The 22380-nt window shown below is 40.3% G+C and overlaps 1 protein-coding gene across 1 annotated transcript in view; it reads right to left on the bottom strand.

Annotated features, from left to right (window-relative positions):
- Positions 1-18914, bottom strand: part of plcl5 (phospholipase C like 5) — a 65760-nt gene extending 46846 nt beyond the window's left edge. Inside the window, exon 1 of the mRNA XM_003442159.5 lies at positions 18062-18914. Coding sequence (XP_003442207.1) covers positions 18062-18364 — 303 coding nt within the window. The 5' untranslated portion in view covers positions 18365-18914. The remainder of the gene's footprint in view (positions 1-18061) is intronic.
- Between the last annotated feature and the right edge of the window lie 3466 nt (positions 18915-22380).

Below are 22380 nucleotides of genomic sequence, written 5' to 3'. Positions count from 1 at the left end.
ATCTGGGATAGGATCCAGACCCCCCACTGTTACCCTGAAAGGGATAAGCAGAAGAGGATAGATGGATGTTGTCATACTTACACACGCTAATGCATAGGGAGTTTAGTTATTTGTTTTTGCATACAAATGTGCCTATTATGAAACATTAAATATGAAGTGCACCCCATTAAAACAGAATATAATTCACACAGTGTCACAGCGACCCTTTTATTTAGCTGGAAGCCAGGGCCCCGTAGGCGTGCATGGCAATTCACCTCTTCAGGACTGCAGGGATATACTTTACTTTATGGCCCCAGTCAATAACACATTTCCACTGTGCGAGCCTTTTTTTTCAATTTACTCGCAGTCAACAGCTCCATCAATAAGAGATGCAGCAATCGCCCTGACAGCACAAGCATGCAAATGCCCCTACATACATGACAGGTATCACACAAGTCAGGGCAGACAAACACAGTGGCAGATCTACGTTGGCAATCACAAGTCCTGTCTGTCAGAAATCAATACTTAATGTAGGGGAGGAGGCTGTGGATGTGCTTGGTGCAGGCTGGGCTGGTAGATGCTTATTACTGATAGTCGGCTGCCAGATTCCTATATCACCTATGCAGCATTGACTCTGGGAAATGTGATCTTCTTTCTACTCCTTCTCTATTTCTCTCTTTTCTGGCAGTGAGTTTAGACACAGGTGGGAGGGGCTGAGCAGCAGAACAGGGAGGAGCAGCATGTACACCTACAAGGACAAACTTCTGCGTAGAAAGGAAAGGATTTAACAACATTAGCAAGCAATGCACGTGTATGCGTGGCCAAATGTACGCTTCTGCTTGTGATCCGATGTTGGTCTTGTCGTGCAGTTTGGCCTTTGCCAAAGCATCGGTGTGCTTTATAAACTAACATTTGTACAGATCACTGCCATTAGATTTCCTGCTAATCTAATGGCCAGCAAGATTTAGCTAAGCACAGCATCAGCGTTGCCTCTCCACCCCTAATTTCTTCTCCTGCTCCTTCCTATTTGCATTCCACCACCATTTAACTGAATACCTCTCGGTCTTGTAAACAACCGCACTCCTGCCAGTTTTCACTGTCAATCTCCATCTACTCCTGTACTACCAGCATTTTTCTCTCATCCCCTGAATTTGCTTGTTTTTATTTTCTTCATTTCTGGAACATAAAAATACATCACACTTTTTTTTCCTTGTGCAGCAACACTTTTAAAAATTGCTGTTTTTTCCCTTCAGCTGCATTTATTGCCAGACCTCCTTTTCTCATTCTTTCATCTGCACACTTTAGCCCCCCTCACTCAGCTCCGACTGTGATAGCAGGTAGCTCGATTGTGGTGCCATTGTGTGGGTTGTATGAGTCTTTTAAGGCAGTTCTCACGCACACACACTGCGAATCTATTGGTCTCTAGAGACTGGTGTGTATGTGGTAGTTAGGAAAGAGGCTGCACCACAAGGGGTAGCACCATGAATGCTTCTTCCACAGCATAAACAACACAACACACACACACACACACCACATTTCACCCTCCTCACAACCACAAACAGTGTAAACAAAGAGGAAATGTCCACCTGTTTCCATTTGCTATTTATGTAATGCCTGAGGGAGTTTCGTTAGCATGAGGTGTTTTTGTAATACAGCATCAATACTAATTACCTGAGGTGACTCGATTACTGACAGCCTAGATGCATCTGCTCTGTTTAACACATTCAAAAGATTCCTTGAATGTTTCTCAGAACTCAAATTTTAGTTGTGGCCTTTGCTCATCTGCAGGCGCTCATGTTTTGGCGGTCAAAACTTTTTAATGTGTACCTGGAGCAGTAGGACATTTTCCAGTTGCGTTAGCATTTACTTCATACTTGAGGCAGAAAAATATATCGGCTGGCCAATGTTATCAGCCAGCGTTAGCCATTTATTAGAATACTGATATTGGCAAATCATTTTAATTTGTTGGTCACTAAATGAAAATTTAAAAAGCGTAGAAGAGACATAAGACACAATCTTTAGCCGTCCACGAATGGATGTATCTTTGGTCAAAGCAGAGCAAGAGTAAAGTTATTTTCTCACAATAAATAGATTATTTTTAATCTGCATTGTCATATTCACTTAGTAAGGACTCAGAAACTATACATAGCAACATGTTAGAACGAAAATCTGTTTTACTTGCCTGAAAGAAAGAAAAAAAAAAACATCCAAAAAAGCAGTTTGCAGAGTTGCAAAGTTATGTTAATGTAGTTATTGTTAAAGCACAGTGAGAAGATGTTATACTATACTTTTACTTACATTTTTCAGGTAAAACACTACCTAGGATACTTTTCCTCTTACCTTTGACTTCTGTTGTTCTCTGTACTTTTTACTGTACTTGTTCACTTTTTACTTTTACTCCCTACATTTTTACAAAAATATTTGTACTTTCTACTCTTTACATTTTCAAAACAGGTTTGTTATGTTAAGTTTCAACGCATTTGAGGGAAATTTTTATTTCCTTGCACTGTCTGCATTCAAAGATCAAACTAATTTGAGACTATGAAGGCAACAATAACACATAAGAGACAATCCCACTGGTGTCTCCATCTCCAACGCTTATCACATACAAAGGGATATAAGAGAGAAGCAAAAAGATGATTTATGCATAATCTTTAGTGTTATGATCAGAGGTTAAAGTGAACTGGAACTGTACATTATTTACTTGTAAGGTGCTCTATTTTTTAAATTAGGTACTGGATCTGAATGAGGTGGAGTCGTTTTCCATCCTGTGAAATGTTCGTCAAAATAAAGCTAAACAAACTGCATGAAAATACTCTGCAGTTTAGTGCAGGATAAATATGTAAGTTCGCTGTACTGTGGTGAATTTACAGTGAAGAACAGTGTGTCTGTTGTCTACTGCACAGTGGTTGTAATGTTCATGGTCAGTGTTAGGTTACATATAGTGTATGCTTAGATTAATTATTAGCTTAGATTAATTATTTAAACTCCAACTTCATGCTAACTTTATACTGTCTGGTATAAACAGCATATTGTTCGTGTAGAGAATGGAAATCAGCAAAGATAGCAGGTGAAATATTGGGTTACATCCTGTTGAATTTGGTTGTGTAAACCCACAAAGAGCAGTAAATGTCAGAGGAGCAGCAGCATCAGCACAGGTCAGACAAAAACATCCTGAACACAAAGAAAATCTACTGAAGCTCACAATAGAAATTATTGTTATTTTGTTTCACCATGCTGAGCCACTACAACCAATCAGGGCTCTTCCACCTGCCAAATCTCACTTTAAACCCTGACTGTTTGCATGCAGAGGCAAAGTAAAAAAAAGTTTGTAATCTCATGTATTAATATTGCTCTTACATTAATATAGGTTCAGTTAGTAAAAGCATAACATGTCTGCTTCACTGTTTAACACAAAAAGCATGCTAACCTTGCAGCTCTGCACAAGATGCACAAAACTGTGACATAAAAAAATGAAAATGGGTTGAACTTTTTTAACCATGTGCTTAAAGTCCTCTTTTTTCGCCATGTTACCTCATCAGTAATATCCACTGACCATTTGATCTTCCTGTCATATGGCGTGCAACTAGTGAGTGCTACAGCCATACTTGGTTGAGTCGTTTGTTTACTTTTGAGTCGCACATCACCTCTTCTCCTTTGCAGTCTGGTTGTACTCAATGGTGTTTTCACTTCAAGCAGTGAAACAAGTTTTTTGTTTCCATCTTTAGCAGGAACTGTTTCATTGTATTATAAAAGCATTCTGCTTTGCTGGAGGTTGTTAAGTAGCTTTTACCATGAGAGGCTGACACACAACACAAAAAGTTACCTTTATACCAGTCTATAGCACACCGACTACAGGATATGCCACAACCCTAATGTTGTGACACTTTTATTCTGCTATAAAGCTACTGCAGCAACCCCCTCATGGCAATAGATTCATTCTTTGAATTAGATAATTATTCATCAATGACAGGAGCTCAGTGAAAAAGAAGGATGGAAAACACCCTTCATTTTGTCTGAGCTAATAAATGTTGCTGCCTGCAAGATGCAATCTATTTTTCCTGTATCATAAATGTCATCAAAAAAGTTTCTTGAATTATTGTGGTATAGTTTCGAGGTTATATCGCTGGCCCCTACTACAAATATAAAGATCTTCAAATACTCTCATCAGGTGTGCCAAAAGTTTAACTGCCAGTTTGTTACTTCATTCAATATTTAACATGTATGCTGATAAAAATCTGTATTGCCATGTATAAATGTCCACATTTCCAGCAACTACTTGGATTGTCTTGAACAGAAAATGAATAGATTAATTATTAAGTAATCAGTAAGCAACTGACTTTAACAAAAGGCAAGACAGTCATTCAGGTCAATGGAAAAATACACTAGACTCCAAAAGCTGCGTATCCCAAAAGTCAAATAACTCATAAAAACACAAAGGGGGGAATCAACAGACACTGCAACACAGACTAGGTAGAAGACGATAATTAGGGAATTTGAATCAATCGCATATGAAAGTAATCTCACAGATAAAGACAATCAATTACATTGAGACAGCAGGGGGAGTAAAACTAACTGCAAGACAAAACATATAAAAGACTACAAAGAAAACAGGAAGTAAGTAAAATAACTGAAAATCAGGAAACGCAGACACGTGAATAAACTTAACATTTGGGGGGAAACGATGAGGGAACTGACTAAATTCCATTAATACAAACTAGAACTAAAGCACAAAACTCTGAAAATTGAGCAAATAAATTTTAAAACCTAAACTTTAAACAAATCTAAGATTTGAATATCAAACTCCAAAAAATTAGAATGACCGATTTACTTTGGTGACTGTCACTCAATATAATTAAATATGCCATTATAGCTCATCCATCTAGATCAACTAGAACTAGTTTTCACATCAATCTGAACACACACACACACACACACACGCAAATCAACCCCTTTGAGTAAGGACCTCAGTCTATGGCACACAGCTACACTGTTTTGTAGTCGTATTACAATTCATTTCAAGTTGGCGCTCTAAATCTGATGAACACAACCGTGAGCCTCTTCAGGAAGATAGCATCCGTCCGGTACCCACACAAACAGCATTTTTCTTTTTTGTTAAGTCAAACTTCTCATAAATTACAGATAACGCCCACGCTATACTCAGGTTAAATGAGGACAGAGAGGCAGAAGGAGGAGGAACACCCTTGTGACTTCACTGAAGCATGTACATGCAAAATGTATGCCCTCATATCTTCACTCTCTTCGTTCATCTGTGTTTCACTTCCCTGCCTCTCTCTGCATCCTCCCGCTTCGTGACTGGGCTGTTGGGAGAAGACTGCAGCTCTGGCTGTTCAGGTTTACTGCCAACTGAAGGTGCTAATGGCCTATAGCTGTAGAACACACAGTGCCTTCTCCTTTGGTCTAGTCCTCTGTTCATCCTCCTTTTCATGCTCCATCTTTGCTCTTTCTTCTCCTCTCCCCTGTTGAACAGCATTCACCAGAGATGTCTGAACATTGATCGGTACGCTATTCCCTCACTTCTTGTTCAATGCAGGCCATTTGACATTCAGAACATCCAGAAAAAACACTGCTTGCACGAGGTTGATACCTTATTAACAATGTAATAATTTCAAATATAACACATACACTAGTGTAGGTAATCTAGGATCTCAAAGCTTTTCCCACCACTTCCATAAAAAAGAAGTCACTAATGAAGTTAATGCAAAGATTATTTACTTTTGTGTCCATATCGATTAACATGATTAACCCTCAGAGTAATCAATGGAACACTTGATTGGGAAAATTGACATTGATTATTGTATTCCCGTAAAATGTCCTACTCTCCTTCTAAAGTTAGGATACGCAGTCACATTAAATCAAGTTGAGCTGGATGTGGATGCATTTAAATCCATTTAAAAAAAACTGAGATGTAATTGAGATCCTTATGTTTATTTTTGGCCCGCGCTGCGTGCTACCCACACCTCCCAGCACCTGCAACTCACTGGCAATCAGATCTACACACTGACCTTAATTCTCCCTGATTACTAAACAGACTTCCGTGTTGCATGAGTGTCTGACCTTTTTACACAATCGCACACTCAAAGTTACACTGACTCATGTCTTTGCATCCACTCCTTGAGTGCAATCATATGGCGACACAAACACACAAGCTTACAAATGAAACTGTATTCCAGACAGTCGAGCTGTTTTTTTCCCTCCAATTTCTTTAAATTGCCTCAATTTTAGAAAAAAGAAAAACTAAAGAAAAAGCCAATGACAACAAGCGCTCCTTTCACACAACTTGTCATGGCAGTTGACATCTGGGTCACACTGGGCTGAGAATTTGTACTCACTTACTATGACTGGCCTGTTCTGTTCAAGCTAATTGGAATCTGACATTACGCAATGGCATTAAGAAGGTAAATGCATAAAAAGGCCATCTAGGTAGTAGGATCTCAATAAAGGACCATTATTGCACCTCCTTTAATAATAAATTGCATATATTTATCAGTTTCCAAATTGATTACTTTGGTTTCAACGTATCCAACTGCAGTTGTAAGAAGGTGCAATAATCCTTCATGGGAATGCATTCAAGGAAATCCGACATTTCATTACTTTTAAGTTTCCTTTCTGACTGTCTGCCTGCCTGTTTTGGTCAAAACCAACAGCAAACTGTTCAATGTTGATTTCCCTGCCATCATTTTCAAACAACCACCTCATACGTAAATTATTTTTTTTAGGAATGTCAGAGCTCAGAATGTCCAATAACAGACCACCCAGCATAGTTTTCAAACATTTCCTGCTCACAACTGCTTTACTCCAGCGACAAGCAAGAAGGCAAAAACATGGAGCCAACATGTTGCCTGCAATGTATTACTCTGGCATGTTTGAAGTTTATGAAAGCAGATTTTTTGGTCTGTACTGGTGCAAACACTCATGGCGGCTAGTTTTGAAGACTGGACATCCATCTTACAGTAACTTGTTAAATAGAAGAAAGGTTTAGAGAACTGGTTGGCTAAACCACAGGAATTCGGGGCATTTCACTACACGTTTTGTTGCTATTCACAGACGTTTATCACCTATTTCCCGACTAATCGTTCATCTTACTGTAATAGAGAAAGGTGTTTGCTCCTTGCTGATAGGCTCAACTGGAGCTGCAGCAGTCAAAGAAGCAAAAATAAACACAAGGTGGTGGATATACTATTCCTGCTACTTAAGCATTTAGCCAGTGTCAGCTGTCACACCATGCATCAATCATGTGGTTTAAGACACACAGGCAGGTTGTGGTCTAGAACCCTTTCTTTCCATTTCTGTCCCTAAAAGCAGCAGTTAGCAGAGTTCATTAATATTTTTTAAGTGGTTCAAAAAGTAGAATGACAACTCTAAGAACCTCTATGTATTATGATGCAGAGACGTGAATTTAGTTGCTAAGTAGCACCCGAACCATTTTGGGCCTAAAGACAGGATAGTTAGTCATGTTCGCAACCAGTCTTTCCCCAGTCCAACATTAGAAAAGTAAGAAGCAAGTAAGAAGCTGTTTTCCTTTTTAAACAGTCTATGATTCAGAGCTCTTGTCAATCATGCTGAAGTAAAGCAAAAACAGCTAAAGAACAGGCTGGACAGAAGACAACACAGCAGGCTGGGTTGAGGGTTGCTTTTAAGCTGAGCAGGGACCAATTCCATTTCAATTCAATTCAGTTTTATTTATGTCGCGCCAACTCACAACAACAGTCTCCTCAAGGCACTTTATATCTAAAGGTAAAGACCCTATAACAGGGGTCTCGGACTCCACTCCTCGAGGGCCAGTGTCCTGAAACTTTTCCATGTGTCCCTGTTGCAACACACCTGAATAAAATTAGTAGGTCATGAGCAAGAGAATAGAACTTCACTGCATGCTGAAGTGGCAACCCCTAACCCTACTCAAGTAAATTTAAGTAAATGTAAGTGTTTGGAATAATGTACTTCTGCAAGTACTTTTATTGCACCGTGTTCATTCACTCATGAGCTTCTGTAACATGAATCAAAAGGCTGAATTGCCACCTCAGCATCCAGTCAAGTTCTACAGAGTCTTGCTAATGACCTACTAATCGTATTCAGGTGTGTTGCAACAGGACAGCGCCCTTCGAGGACTGGAGTTCGAGACCCCTGCCCTACAATAATACAGAGAAACCCTAACACTCAGACAACCCTCAAAGAGCAAGAACCTGGTGACAGTGGAAAGGGAAAACTCCCTTTTAACAAAAAGAAACCTCCTGAATTTGAAGTCTGAATCTGCCAGAGGGCAACCAATTAGGGGTGAGGGTAGGGAAACAGGACTAAACACAAATGAGGACTGGTGTATAAACCACCACTGGTTTAAAGAGTTGATTGAAGAAGAAGTGAAGAAAACCACTGTTCCTCTGTCAAAGTTTTGCTTCCTGGCAGACTGTTTCTAATGTCATCAAGCGAAGTCTAGATGCCTGGTCTTTACAGCAAGCCATCACTGCATATGTTATCCATCAGATCAACATGCAGGTTGGTTGTTGGATAAATTTCCATCCTGTTGATGTATTCTACACTGATCCAAGAGTCCTCTGAGTCAGTATTAAAACACAAATATCAGTACATGATGATGAATGAGCCTTCACAATGTCGACACGGCTTAACAGATAGAACAGCGACCCCTGGGAAACCTCTTTTTCTACAAATTGCGCTGTTAAATATGAATTCTATCTTTTCAGGAAAACAGACATTAATGAGCTCTCTCTCATTTGCTTTCAGGTTGTGCCTCTTCTCCTTCCTCCCTCTCCGTCTATTATTTTCCCAGCTCCAGGAAGAGCTCACTGCATAGTATCATATTTCACACTGTAAAGTCCAGATCTATGTCTCTCAGGAACCCTACACATGCAATGAAAAGAACACACATATAATCCTTTACTCCAAAGTCACAGCAAAGCCCTATCTGTTCTCTAGTCACACACAAACTGTGTACTTTTAGAGAAAATATAAATATACAAACCGATGCACAGTACATTCAGCAGCTTTGGGAAGGCAGACCAGAAGTCCATTGCAAATAGAAAGCTGGTATTGCATGACACCCCTGAGCTTAGTCTGCCAATCCTAAAATTTGTCAATAACTACCAGTACATATATATAGTGCACACATATAATACAATACTGCAGACATATAGTGGACAGGTGATGTAATGAACAGATAAACAGAGCTGGAAACACAAAAACCCAGTTGTGCAATGCAAAGGAGTCATTTATATATGCATATGCATTGAAAGTATTAATCTGCATGTGTGCATGTGTGTGTGCGTGTGTGTGCGTGTGTGTGCGTGTCTTCAGAACATCAGTGGAATGTTTGAGTCACATGTCTGTGCTTGCACTGTAACCTGCAGAAAGACACCCTGGGGCAATACATACTAGGTCACAGAAAGCATCACTGAGGACACAGCGGCACAAGACACAGCCACTTTTACATCTTTCAAATAAACCAGGCATATGGTCTAAGCAGCATCTGTGCAAGATTTCAAACAAACAGCGGAATTACTAAGAGATCTTGTTTGAAAAGTTTGAGGCAAATTTGATTCCAACTCATGTTCCGTTTGTGTAGGTGATGCAGTTAAAGAATGACTGGGCGGACACAGCAACTCTGGCAAATTCCACAAACCATCAAATGCACAAATGAGAAGGCTTAAACTAAGCACTTCCTGGATGAAATGAGACACAAAGACACAAACACAAATTCCCAGAAAGGGTCAATAATTGAATCACACAACAAGACAATTAATTCTATATCATATCTCTTCCCATTGATATGAACATTCAGCTCTTATACTTAAAGCCCCAAATTCTCTGTTCATATGTAATCTGTGCCAGAGAAAGAGAAAATGGGACCATCTGTGAATCCTTGGCAAACTCTCTGTACTAGTGGCTATCGTCAGCCACAACGGTAAGAAAGCATAAAGCATAGCTGAGCTGACAGCAGGCCTTTAGATTCTAGCCAATACTGTTTATGAGCATTGGTGATGTGCTGCTTCAATCACTAACCATAAAGCCCAAAAAGCTTAAATGTGTAATTGAACACCGACAGAGTTCCAGTAGTTAGATTCATAACAGTGAGTACAACAGTTGCACAGTTAGTAGACAGGAACCTGATCATGCAAGTTTTTACCACCCAAAAGATGATGTGTCTTGTTTTCCAGTATCAGTTTTGCATAATGCTTTGGGCAATTTGAATAATGCTTTTGCAATGCATTGGACTAGTTTTGTTTTTTTAAAGCAGCGCAAAAAGTGAAGGCAGCTTGGTATTGTGCACACAATGATTTTCACACAATTAGGTTTGTGGTTATACAGTACTCTGCACCGATTACCTGAAGTTGGCATCTTGACAAGCACAATACTCAATGTTAAGGCTGAAAATTTCATATCACTCTGTGTATTAAGCTGTGGTTCTAAATAAGACTGAGGAAAGAGTCAGCCTACAAGCATCATCTGAATGATCATTCAAAGGAGCATCAGTTTTAGAGACAGTAATTTTCATCAAGCTAATCATTGCTGCTGTTTGTCATTTCTACTGGACATTTAATGTCTTTAATGTTTTGTTAAGCAATCACAATTATGAAAAAGTCTCTAATAGAATAAGCATTAAACTTGAAACTGTCTGATCAATGATTAAAAATCTAAACAATGAAGACTACAAACTGAATCAGACTTAGTTTCGATATTTTGGTCTACTTGGCAGGTTTTGTTACTTTGTGTTGAACATGCATTTCAGTCAGTACCAAAAAGAAGTATTGAGATTTACACCCTGAAACCACAAATATTTGACTGTAAGCCAAAAACAGATTATAAAATACAGTAATTTCACCGTTCATCTATCAACAGAGATGTGAAAACAAAGCAAGCTCCTCTTCTCATCTAAGAAGCAGAAAAATGCACTTGTGCAGTCCAGCTTTCAGTGTGAATTACCATAAGCTCAGTCCCACGATTATGAAAGCTATAAATATGCTGAGGTTTGAGGTTGGCTAGGTCTTGACATGGTGAGCGCCTCGAAGCGGAAAAGCACACATAAAAAAATTAATAAATAAATATCTAGCACAGAAATCGAGTACACAGAAATCGAGTACACGAGCGTCCACGCTGACAAAAAGAAAGAAATACTGAAATCAGACAGCATAATGAAGCTACAGGTCTCTAGAAATCAATCACTGTTCATAGCTGTAGAAACTTATACCAATTGAAGACAGCAAACATGATGCAGGACAGCGCTGGATATAAAAATGCTGACGAGACAGGCTGGAGTAGAGACAATAAAGCCTCATACCCTTTTTTTAGAACCCTAAAGTTCTAAAAATTTTAGCAAAAGAAGCAGTCGATGCAAGTGCTAACTGGTTCATTCATGGAAATCCACATGAATTAATTAAATACACAAATAAAGGGGGGACGGCACCATGGTGATAGCAGGAAGGGCCTGGGTTTGAACCCAGTCTGTTTGTATGTTCTTCCAATGTCTTGTGGGTTCCCTCCTGATACTCCAGCTTCCTCCCACAGTCCAAAGACATGCATGGGGTTAAGTTAATTGATCATTCTAAACTGGCTGTCAGTTTGACTGGTTGCCTTTCTATATGCCTTAGCTTTGCAACAGATCGGCAACCTGTCCAGGGTGTACCCTGCTTCTTACACTATGACAGCCAGGATAGGCTCACAACAGTGAAGACCTCATTTATGTATAGTAGTCTAAAAGGTGTATTTCAGTGTTGCATAATCAAAAAATATGACAACAAAAGTGCAGCAGTACACTCTTTTTTTCCCTGTAGGGGAATTACTGCAAGTGATAAAGACTTTAAGCTTTATTAGTATCTTTAACACAAACTTATAATACTAGCTCTGATATGCCTTCATGTAAATCCACCCAGAAGGTCAGACGGTCAGATGCTGACTCGCTTTCTTCCTCCAGCAAATCTCTGGTCTTATCTTACAGTATTAACTTTCTCTCATCTTATTGTATTCTCACAGAAAGATGTGGCTGAAAGTTCAGTCTTTAGTCGCATATAACTGTTAGAAATTTCCATATCCCTCACATCATTCCCTCTACTGTTCAGGTTCTCCTCATGTTCAAATTTCAGTCTCAGAGATAAGTCTTCCTGACCACCCTGGCATGGCTTGTCTGCAGAAGAGGATGAATAAATGATGCAAACGTGAAGACAGAGCTCTCTATCTGGCAGACCAAACTTAAGAATGACTGAGTCAATAAAAGAAATGAAAAAACTGCCTTTAATATATGTTATCACGAGCCTTCTTTTCTCCTCTTGTATTTCTGTGTAAGTGTGTGTCTGTGCACACAGGCGCCTATGTGCATATGTGATCGTGGTAACACGTGATCCTGATCACCATACTGTAGGGATTTCATATTCCTATCCATTTGTACTCAATAGTTATTACTGCTTCATTTATTATCAGCCACAACAGCTTGACTGGTTCCAGTTGAAATGATCCAATCCAAAAGAATTGTAAACCTCCCAATCCTTTGTTCCTTTTATCAATGCTGGCATGTTTTTCTGACAGTTGCACAATGGAACAGTAACAGTAAAATAAGCCTTATGACAGTAGAGCATTTGTACCGACAGCGAAGCTTTTGCTTTGAGGTTTCTCCCTCTCTATTTCTACAGCATGTTCAGATTCAAAGATAACAAACAGTTCTGCTCGTAACAAAAACCTGCATCAAAAACAAGCATGTTTTTTCCACACAGGACTCTAAGTGAGAATCAGTGAGGGGACCAGTCAATATTCTTACTAACAAACAGAACTAATTATGCAATTTGCATTAAAAAAAGTCATCATCCGTCCAATATGTTCATGGTTCGAAACATGCAGCTTTTGTATTTTGCAAAGGATTGCAAATTGTTTCATCATTCACATAAAGTAGTCTTGAGGATGCGCTGTTACATTCACTTTCTGTCTTACTGTATATTGACAGAAGAAAAACATGTGATGAGAGGAAGTGGCATGAAGGCAGTAAAAGCATGCAAAAGCAAAGCCTGATGGAGATGGTGCAGTTCTGACAGACATATTCTAGTTATCTTTCAAACCTCTCATCCCCTAGCTCAGATGAACCTGGGAATGATCAGATGACATATCTGACCATTATTCAACCTTACAACCACTCTACAGAAGAGCCAAGACCATACCAGACTCTACTATAGTGTATGTTTAAACCAGTGCCCTGCCTGGATTGTTTCAGCCGCAGATTTTCTCTGGCATGAGTACCACATTTACATACACAACCTGCCTATCCTCTGATGACATCACTGTTGTGCACATCCCTCAAGGATCATCAAGATAAGCCATCACCTCAAACACTCCCTGACGGTGTCCAATCAAATTAATTGTTCTCGTTTGATCTCTTTGCAATTTGACACATGGGTAATTGGGGTTATAGTTAAAGTTGTTATCCTTCAAGGGAATAAACCAGGACAAAGGATTAGGAGGCACCTTTGCTCCATGCACATGAATGGCCAAAAGTACAAGAGAAACTTGATTGGTTCGTGAGACCTTTTAACAATTTTTAAAGAAGCTGATATAAAAATCTCCAAATCTTTGTTAGAACTGTATTTAGAAATTTGCCTAGTTATCAATAATAACCTGGATAAGTTTAATCTGTTTCTAGAAAGCGTTTATAACCAAGCTTCAAAAACTCCAATAAAGACAGTGGCTCAAGGATATCAAACTTTCCCATTGACCAGATCGAACATACTGGCATTTAAAGCGCTTTAGCCTCCAAGCTACATTTTACCACACATTCACACAGTGCTTTATTCTCTGCACTTTAAGCGCTTTATCTACGTCACATCCACAACCAATTTAGAGTCACCACCTCAAAGTCGAAAGACTTTCATGCAACCAGGAACCTTCTTGCTGGGAGGCACCATTGCTAACCACTATGACACCACGCTGCACTTATGCTGCTTGTCCTTTCTATACTTTATGACGCAAGTCAGCTTCAACGGAGGAAAGTGTTTTGTTATGCCTATCAAATATGCTTAAAATAGCAAGTCAAAACTTTAAAACACACAGAATTCTACACTCTAAAATCACTGCTGTTCAATAACTGGATTTGGCTGATCGTGAGCTTGTTCTCGCTTCTTGTTGGTGAGTGACCTTTACAAAACTGTTTATGCTTTAGCTCCCCGTTTGATGCTAAGCTGCGGTTTCACATACAATAAAGCCTATTCGAGATGTTTGTCTTTCGTAGATTGCTGCTTTTAGAAAACCAGCCAAGAGAGCGAGCGATGATTCAGCAGCCCCAGACGTCTGTAATCACCACTTCACATCTTCTGGTGCCTCTTTTTCAACGCAGTGCAGATCTCTGCCTTCCAAAAATATCTAGGCGTTTAGTACAAGTTGCTGCTGCAGGACACATGGGAATTACTTATGCTCTTTGAAATCCATGAACAGACACACATTTTACCTAAACTTCAGTTATCTGCACCCATATTCCCTTTAAAGTAAGTTTCTGGAGAAAGCTATTATTCTTCATAAACCCTGTGATGGGAGTAGTGATGCATAAACAGGCTCTTATTCCAATTCTCATTTTCATCATCTCAGATGATCCCTCTATATGTAATCAGTGTTATTAGTTCAGGCTTGTACTGAGTTGTCCACAGCCCTGGAAAGGATCAGACAAAACTCACATTAGTGAAACAATAGCCAGACTCAGAGGCAGAGATTTAAGACACTGTCTCATATGCGAAAGATCCCCTACAGCTATGTTTCTATCCAGGTGTTCGACATGTTTTAAATTTCACTGGAATAATACAAACCAGAAGATCTGTCTTCAAAGAATTCTGTTATTGTGTTCTTGTAAAAAGTAAGGAAGCATGCTCCAAGTCAGTATACTGAAAAATACAATCAAACTGCAAGAATCCTGCAGAAATAATTCTAAGGAGATTCAAATTGAAATAACAGTTCATGTCATGGTGACCATTCCCAATTAATCTTACAAAACCCCTGTGGCATGAACTAGGACTGCTCCCTCATCAACCTTGGAGCGTTATGAAATCCACTGATATCTGCCTGGTCAGCTTTAACACTGATACCATACAGGTCATCTGGCTGAGACAAGGGAAAGATGTCCTGGATTTGTTATCGAGATCAGGGGTAGTCAACACAGTAATAAACTGCTCTTTCTATTTATATGATAAATAAGTGGAGGGCTATGACCTTGAGATTGAAAGGAACATTTCAGCACCGAGGATTATTTGGAATTATTTGGCAGAACGCTTTTCTCTAACAGAGACAAGAGTGCCAAAAATCTTTTGTTTCTTGGTTTTAACCCAGAGAACATTTTGTCCTTTAGATAACAGAAAAACATTCTCAGCATCTATTTTTAAATTGCATGAGTTGCATGCAAATATGTAAATAACTTGAATGTCTCATCTGAGATTATTTGAACATAGCATTTACCTGCCCCTATCTTCATCCAGGACATTCACTTCACTCAATGATTTAATCCCCTCGCAAGGTCAGGCTCTTTTAAAGTATTCTATTGCATTCTGGAGGTGGGGAGGGGTACAGTGGGTCATTTTGACTCAAATCTATTACATGAGATCAATGAAAATTTGAAGTGATGTCCTGCCTCTCGTGGCAAAAGAGAAAAGAGGTGAAAGGGTGAGATGTTCTTATGCAAGAACAACTGATAACGGTGTGACCCGTATTGATTTTTATTTTTTGTCGAAGTGGGTTTATATCATTTATGTCTGTGCTTTTCTAATAAATTAGAACCTGACTTTGCAGGTCGAAATGCTTTACCTTGCCTGTACTCGCCTGAAAAAAAACCCATCTAGAATGCATAAAGATGAATGGAACAATATGCTAAATGTACTGTATATTCTGTTGACTTGCAAGAATATCCGCCTTACATTCTTCATAAAACACTGGTTGCTGCTTCACTAGCTATGCTAGTTGTTAGTCCCCTCCACCCTGCAGCCAGGCTGGAGCCGGCCTTGCAGCTGTCCACAGTCCGACATTACATAACAAGGCTGCATCACAAACACCCCCCACCTACCCACCTCCCCAGCCACTTTGCAGTCTCTCCACCACGAAAATGTCACCCCGCTGAGGAAATTAGAAGAGGACAGACATGCAAACTCCTTCCTTCCAAGATTTGCATACCGAGGGCCAAGTTAATGTTCTGATGCAATGCTGCAATAGCTCGTTTGCTTCCTGATTCACATGCACCCACAACCCCTTCACCTTTTAGACCTTGCCCTAAACATACATGCAGTAAACCGCTGAAAAGCAGACTGGTGCACTGGAGCTATACAGAAACCAACTGCACAGAATGGTTGATCTATTTTCCCACCATGCCCTGCTTGACCAGTGTATACTTTATCGTTATCTTATTAGTGGAGTGCATCGTTCTAGCGCTGACCAGAGAAATTAAACCCTACTTGGATGCACGATGAAGATTAGAAAGTATCAACGTTTCAAGATATGAATATCTGTTGGCGAATATCTACACGTTCTTCTACATGTCAAGACAAGCAACTGTAACAATATTTGAAGTATCATAGTAACCTTATAGAGCAGAGGACTTTTCTAAACTTAACACTGTACCATGTAACGTGTAACATAAAAAAGGGAATTCAAACTATGGCCAGTTTATAGTTTCCTTGTGTTTTTATCAGTCTGGCCTTCTTGTCAGTCCAAAATTCTATCTTATGTGCCTTCTATTTTATTTCACCAAGGACATGCATGATGCAGTCAAGTGCACACGGACATCCAGCAGAAAAAATAGCCTCAGAAACATCAGTGCATCTCTCACAAGAGACCATACTGCATCAAAAAGGTATCACTTGTAATTAAGTAACACTAATGATAAGCCTTTTTTCACAGATATTTCATGTAATTCCAGATATTCAAATACCTACTGTATTCTTTTTGGGGGGGGTTTTGTTGATTCCAATGAGCCATCAGCCTTGAAGGTTTGTTATGAATAACAAACAAACCTGAGGTTTGAGATCATCTTTTGTTTGTGACAAATATATGTTTTTTAAGGAATGTAAGCTGCAAATAATGGCTCCTTTATAGGTATTTTACTGGCACTATAAGTGGAATTTGCAGTGGATTTTACATATGAAAGTTCATTTTTTGAAGGTCTGAAGGAGAGTACTTTGTGTCTGTTCACATTCAGGGGAAATCCAATAATGGGGGGTAACAAATAACCTGCCTGCATGCTGTCAGTTGCTATGCAAGCTGAGTCTGATATGACAGACTGCAACTCTCCAGTGTGTCCCACCTCCATAATATTTCTATATCCACCAGAGACCCCATGATGGTCTGTCGTGCTAACAGACTGCAACAAGGCAGATATTATGCAGTAGCCTACTAAAAGCATGTAGGGTCGCATTATATATAACATGAGGAAACTTGCCATTTTGACAGTGCAGGTTTGCGGAAGACAAGTTAATTAACCTCTAGTAATGGGAGCACTAATTAGGGTTGGGCGCCATTAAAAACATTAGAATGACACTATCCATTACTGAAGGAGCTATAAGAAGAAATGCGTATGCCCTGGCCAACGATCTAAATTTATATTGTGGGAAAAAAAGTTTCAAAGGACACCAAATTCTACACGCCATCAATTCGACTTTCTTCCACTCCCACATTTCTTACCCCTGTAACAAATTCCAATTCAGATACAACCTAAGGATAACTAATATTAATATAATATGGACCTTTACGGTAACCTTATATCAGGTTTTCAAGGTGACTGAAAGTGTCCCGACTGGTTTGACACTGAGCAGGAAAATCCACACGTGAAAAACAAAATAAAGATGTTCTACGGAAACCTTAACGAACTTTTCGGCTTTATTCCCATAAGGTTATGAATTTTGACATTGTGCCGAAGTTCTACGGGGCGCTGCAAAACTAAAAGCTGCCTAATTCGCATTTTTTATGGGGCATTTTCGGAAACTCTGGAAGTCTGCACACATTGGCTGCCTTGCTTTACAGCTGTAGCACCGCCACTTTGCAAATTCCCCTTGTGTCACCTTGAGGATCGGTGACAATGAGAATAAGTGCTTTAAACGCCAACCTTCATGATGCCGCAAGGTGTGTTTCCAGCTCCCTGACTTCTCTCCGCTGAATTATCACGGCTGCCACTCCCGATCCTTGGACTGCCGTGGTCCCTGTACCGTCCATTGGTGTAAACTCCCTCCGCCCCGTACCCCTGAGCGGCGGCCGACACCTCCAAGTACGTCCGGGTACCAGTCAGAGGCAGAGCGGCCGCATCGCCGGTGATCCCCGCAGCGTTGGTCGCGCCCTGAGCTGGCGGGGCGCTGATGGCAGGATCCAATAAATGTCCCGACACCCCATCTGAAGCGTGTACCCCTGCCATGATCCGCCGGTGTTACAGCAGAGCCCTCCCCGCCACAATGTAAAAACAACCCATTTTCTCAAACCACGGTGGACTTGCTGTCATCCGGGGCGGCTCGTCTCCTTCACTGAATTACCGAGGTTGGTCCATCATCGGAGCGCACGGCAGCGTTGGTACTCGAGAGCCGGGCCGGTCAGACTGAACTGTCCTGGTGAAATAACAAGTAGACGGTGCACCCCACACGCGCGACGCCCCCCGCTTCGCTTTCTGTAAGCGCGTGCTCATAAAAAATGGAAATACAGAGTTATGATCGGGGTTTGATGATGTCGTTCCTGTTTATCGCTTGCAGTTTCGTCTCCGTGCCCTCAAAAAAATCTGTTTGTCTCACCACGTCCGCTTCTCTAGACTCAGTGCGCGCATCGCCTCGTGCCAGCAACACTTTTGCAGTGCTTGCAAACTGGAGGAGATCTTCCCCTCTCAGGCATCCGCGGGACAAATTCAAGAACGTGAGAGCGCACTCGCATAAACGCGTGCGCACACGGACAAGTGCGTGCACCACTCCATCCAGTGTCGGGTGAGCAATCACGGCTCGATTCCGTGACGTGCGCGCGCAGAGTCATTAAGATTTGAAGCAAGCCCACCACGTTTGTGTGAGTGTTCTGGAATTTGGGGTGAGCATTTTAACATTTCTACAGTTTTAATGTTTTAGTAGGGGGAAAAAATGACATTTTTGTCAAACTAAGCGCTCGTAACTAACTCACAAACTCTCTCTGCCAAGCAGGCTGCAGGCTCCACTAGAGGACGCTCTAGGAAGCCTATAAAAGAGCCAAGAAGAAAATGTAAAAAATCAAAAATGTAAAAAATAATCTTAAAACTACAATTTAAAATACAGCGATTTACTCTAGCTCATTCTCCTCATTTTAGTGAAGATCAGCTTTAAGAATTTCTTTATCAGTACCCATATGGTTTTATTGCAAAAACCAATAGAAAAAGGAAAATACACCAACCTTTGAGGTCAAAAATACATAAAAATTTATTTAAACAACATCAAACGTGGTCAAATCTTTAATCCAAATTAATCTAGTGGGAAAGAAGTGGGTGTTTTATAAAAATAAATACCTGGGCCCTTGAGCCCACACTGTATCGGGGGATTTCGCTTACATGAATTGGGTCCACTGGTTCCCATAGAGGGAAGGGTCACTGCTGATGAATACCAGTTCTTCTGGGTGATCTCTTTAATCCTATGAAGAAACATTTCTGTCCTGATGTGAATGCACTCGTTCAGATGACACATGGGGATACTGAATGGTTGGGTTGAATATAGACATTATATAAATCGCAAGTTCCACCATAATTATCAAAACACCAAATAAGGGGAATATCTTTTAGAAGAATAATGTTCCATCAGCAGCATGCAGCAGGGATCCAGAGACTTGTAAAATCAATACCCCAGGCACACACTGAAGCTGTGCAGGCAGGATGCTGTGGCTCAACATCTTAAATACTGTGTAACTTATCCCTTGGCATTATATGGTGCCAAAATTTCATCATCTGTTAATTTCCTGAGGTGGTGCAGACTGGAGCATACAGGTCAGTCCTGCAGCAGCAACTGTATGATAATGACCAGATCTAGCCTCAGAAACACAGTGTCCTAATTTCCTGGGTGGTTTTTGGATATTCAGGGCAATAAAGTACATTTCCACATTTACGTACTTATTGTAGTTTAAATGATGCCAATCGTGCTTATGATGTGCATATGTACACTGTTTAATTACTTCATGTTTTGCAGTTAAAGCTAATGCCAGAACTCTTGCTCTTTTTCAATGTTATATTATCACTCTTCATGTAGCATGTAAGGATGACCTTCCCAACTCTCCCTTCCCTACTTATGTACTAATTTAGGGACAATCAGCAGGAAGGACGACACAACAGAGGACACTGAGTATTCAGAGCTCATTTACAATATTCTTAATATTCACAAAGTAAACTGAAAATACTCTTGTCATACAGCCACATACATACCACAAACTGAGCATCTGCTGACATTTCTGAGGTCAGACGAGAAAAACTACAACAATGAGGGGTGTAACATTCAGTGTCAGACCAACTCACATCATCACTTGAGCTATAGCCCTTGAGCTGGGATAAGCAGCCTCCTTTATAACCCACTAAGAAGGCAAATCAAATCATGTCCAATCTGTATATGAAGAGACGTGTGCAGCAGAGAGCATGACTTATGCTCAGATTTGTGAAATGTGGCCAGACTTATCAGTGCAAAAGCATCTCTATATCACGAGCAGATTTGGTTCTATATTTGGGTGGTTATCTTTTACGTGAATGCTGCATACCGTGGAGAAATTATGTCTGCTAAATCACAACACCCACAGGAGACACACACAAGATTATTGTGAACAGTATACAATCATCAGATGTGTTCAAAGGGTATGAAGGTCTGTAGAAATTAAAGTTCTCATTCAGGATGCCTGTGTTTCTACTCAGTCTGAGACCACGATGCATTCCTATACATTAAAAAAATATGCAAGCACCCTACAGCTTCTTCTCAAGGACAGGTAGGATGTGGCAAGGAGATGAGAGAATGAAACGACTGCTGATATAAATAGGCAGTGACTTTTTAAAAGAGAAGCTAGAGGCTTCTACCCCTTTCTTCCCCTTATTCGCTCGCTGCTCTCCCTCCTTTCCCTTCGCGATCTCTGAGGGTCATGTATTATGCATTCTCAGAAATTATTTAGCAAAAATCCTGCTTTTAAAAGCTTCCCCACCCACCCCAGCTGTCTCACTTTAATGTGAAAAGGCCTCAGACGACCGGTCTCCAAACTCAAGTGATAGTTCAAAAGAATTCCCAAGATGTGACCGCAGTCAGTCTTTTTAAAGGGGCATTATCCACCCACATTAACTGTATGTTAGATTGAGCTGTGATATACTTCTTTACTCACTGTGGGCATCGAGGCCCAATGAATTACCACATCAGAATCACAGGAACTAAATAAACATCATTTTGTTTGACTGAGAGTAAAATGAGCTAAAATAACTGTGAGCAAGAAAGAGAATTACAGAGCAGGCCGCATCAGCAGTTTTAAACATTGAAATGGCAGTGATACTCTAAAATAACACCTTGTTTTTTACCATTGAGGTTTGTTATAGTTTCCTGTGGCAGGATGTCAGCCATAGCTGTATACAGTAAGGCGCTGCTCCCTGCTGTTGCAGTAGCTGCCAGGTTCAGGCCAATGGAATCGCCGTTGCCATACCTGCAAGCATCTAACGGCTCTCTCCTCCCTGAGGGCTGGGAGGAGTTGCCTTCTCAGACATTTAAATGAAACCGCAACAGCAAGGCATATATTAGTATATGGTGAGAAATGAGAACTCTAAATATCAGCGATGACTATCTATAGAGGAAGTTCATGATATTCACAGATGGGGAGCGGAGGGTGTGTCTTCCTGATCTTTGTCACCACTTCCTGTGCTAGCACATGTGATAATTGGTTAATCAGGAATTGAAACCACGAATAAAAGATTGAACATTAGATACGTTTTTTTAGAACTGTGCTTTGTTTTTTACACACTAATTGTGCACTTCCAATTGATTTTTTTAAGGACAAAGTCAAAAGAGATCACTGTCTGATAACTAGCCAGCTGCAATGCCAATGACCAAGCCGATCCTTCATGTCGACTACACACTACACAATCTTAAAGTGACACTGTTGTGTTGAACAGTGTGTGATTTTCACACACTGTTCTGCAAAGTGAAGATTTTTTCTCCAGAGGTAAACAGCCAGCTTACATCTTACTGTATAGATAACTTGATAGATAGATTCGTGACTACAACAATTATAGAAAGAGTACCATGTGCGCAGAAGTTTACATAAAATGCTAAAAATGGGAAATGTGGACTGTCAACTAGTTCAACTGTTTGACTAATGTTGCACTTGCTCACCCGAGGCAGCATGGGTGTACAGCTTGCTGCTTCTTGTATCTCAGCTCTAAACATATCTTGGTTAAGATAACTTCTCAACAACAAC

Source organism: Oreochromis niloticus, linkage group LG4 (genome assembly GCF_001858045.2).
Source record: "Oreochromis niloticus isolate F11D_XX linkage group LG4, O_niloticus_UMD_NMBU, whole genome shotgun sequence".
Classification (NCBI taxonomy): Eukaryota; Metazoa; Chordata; class Actinopteri; order Cichliformes; family Cichlidae; genus Oreochromis; species Oreochromis niloticus.
This window is presented reverse-complemented; position numbering and strand designations above follow the sequence as displayed.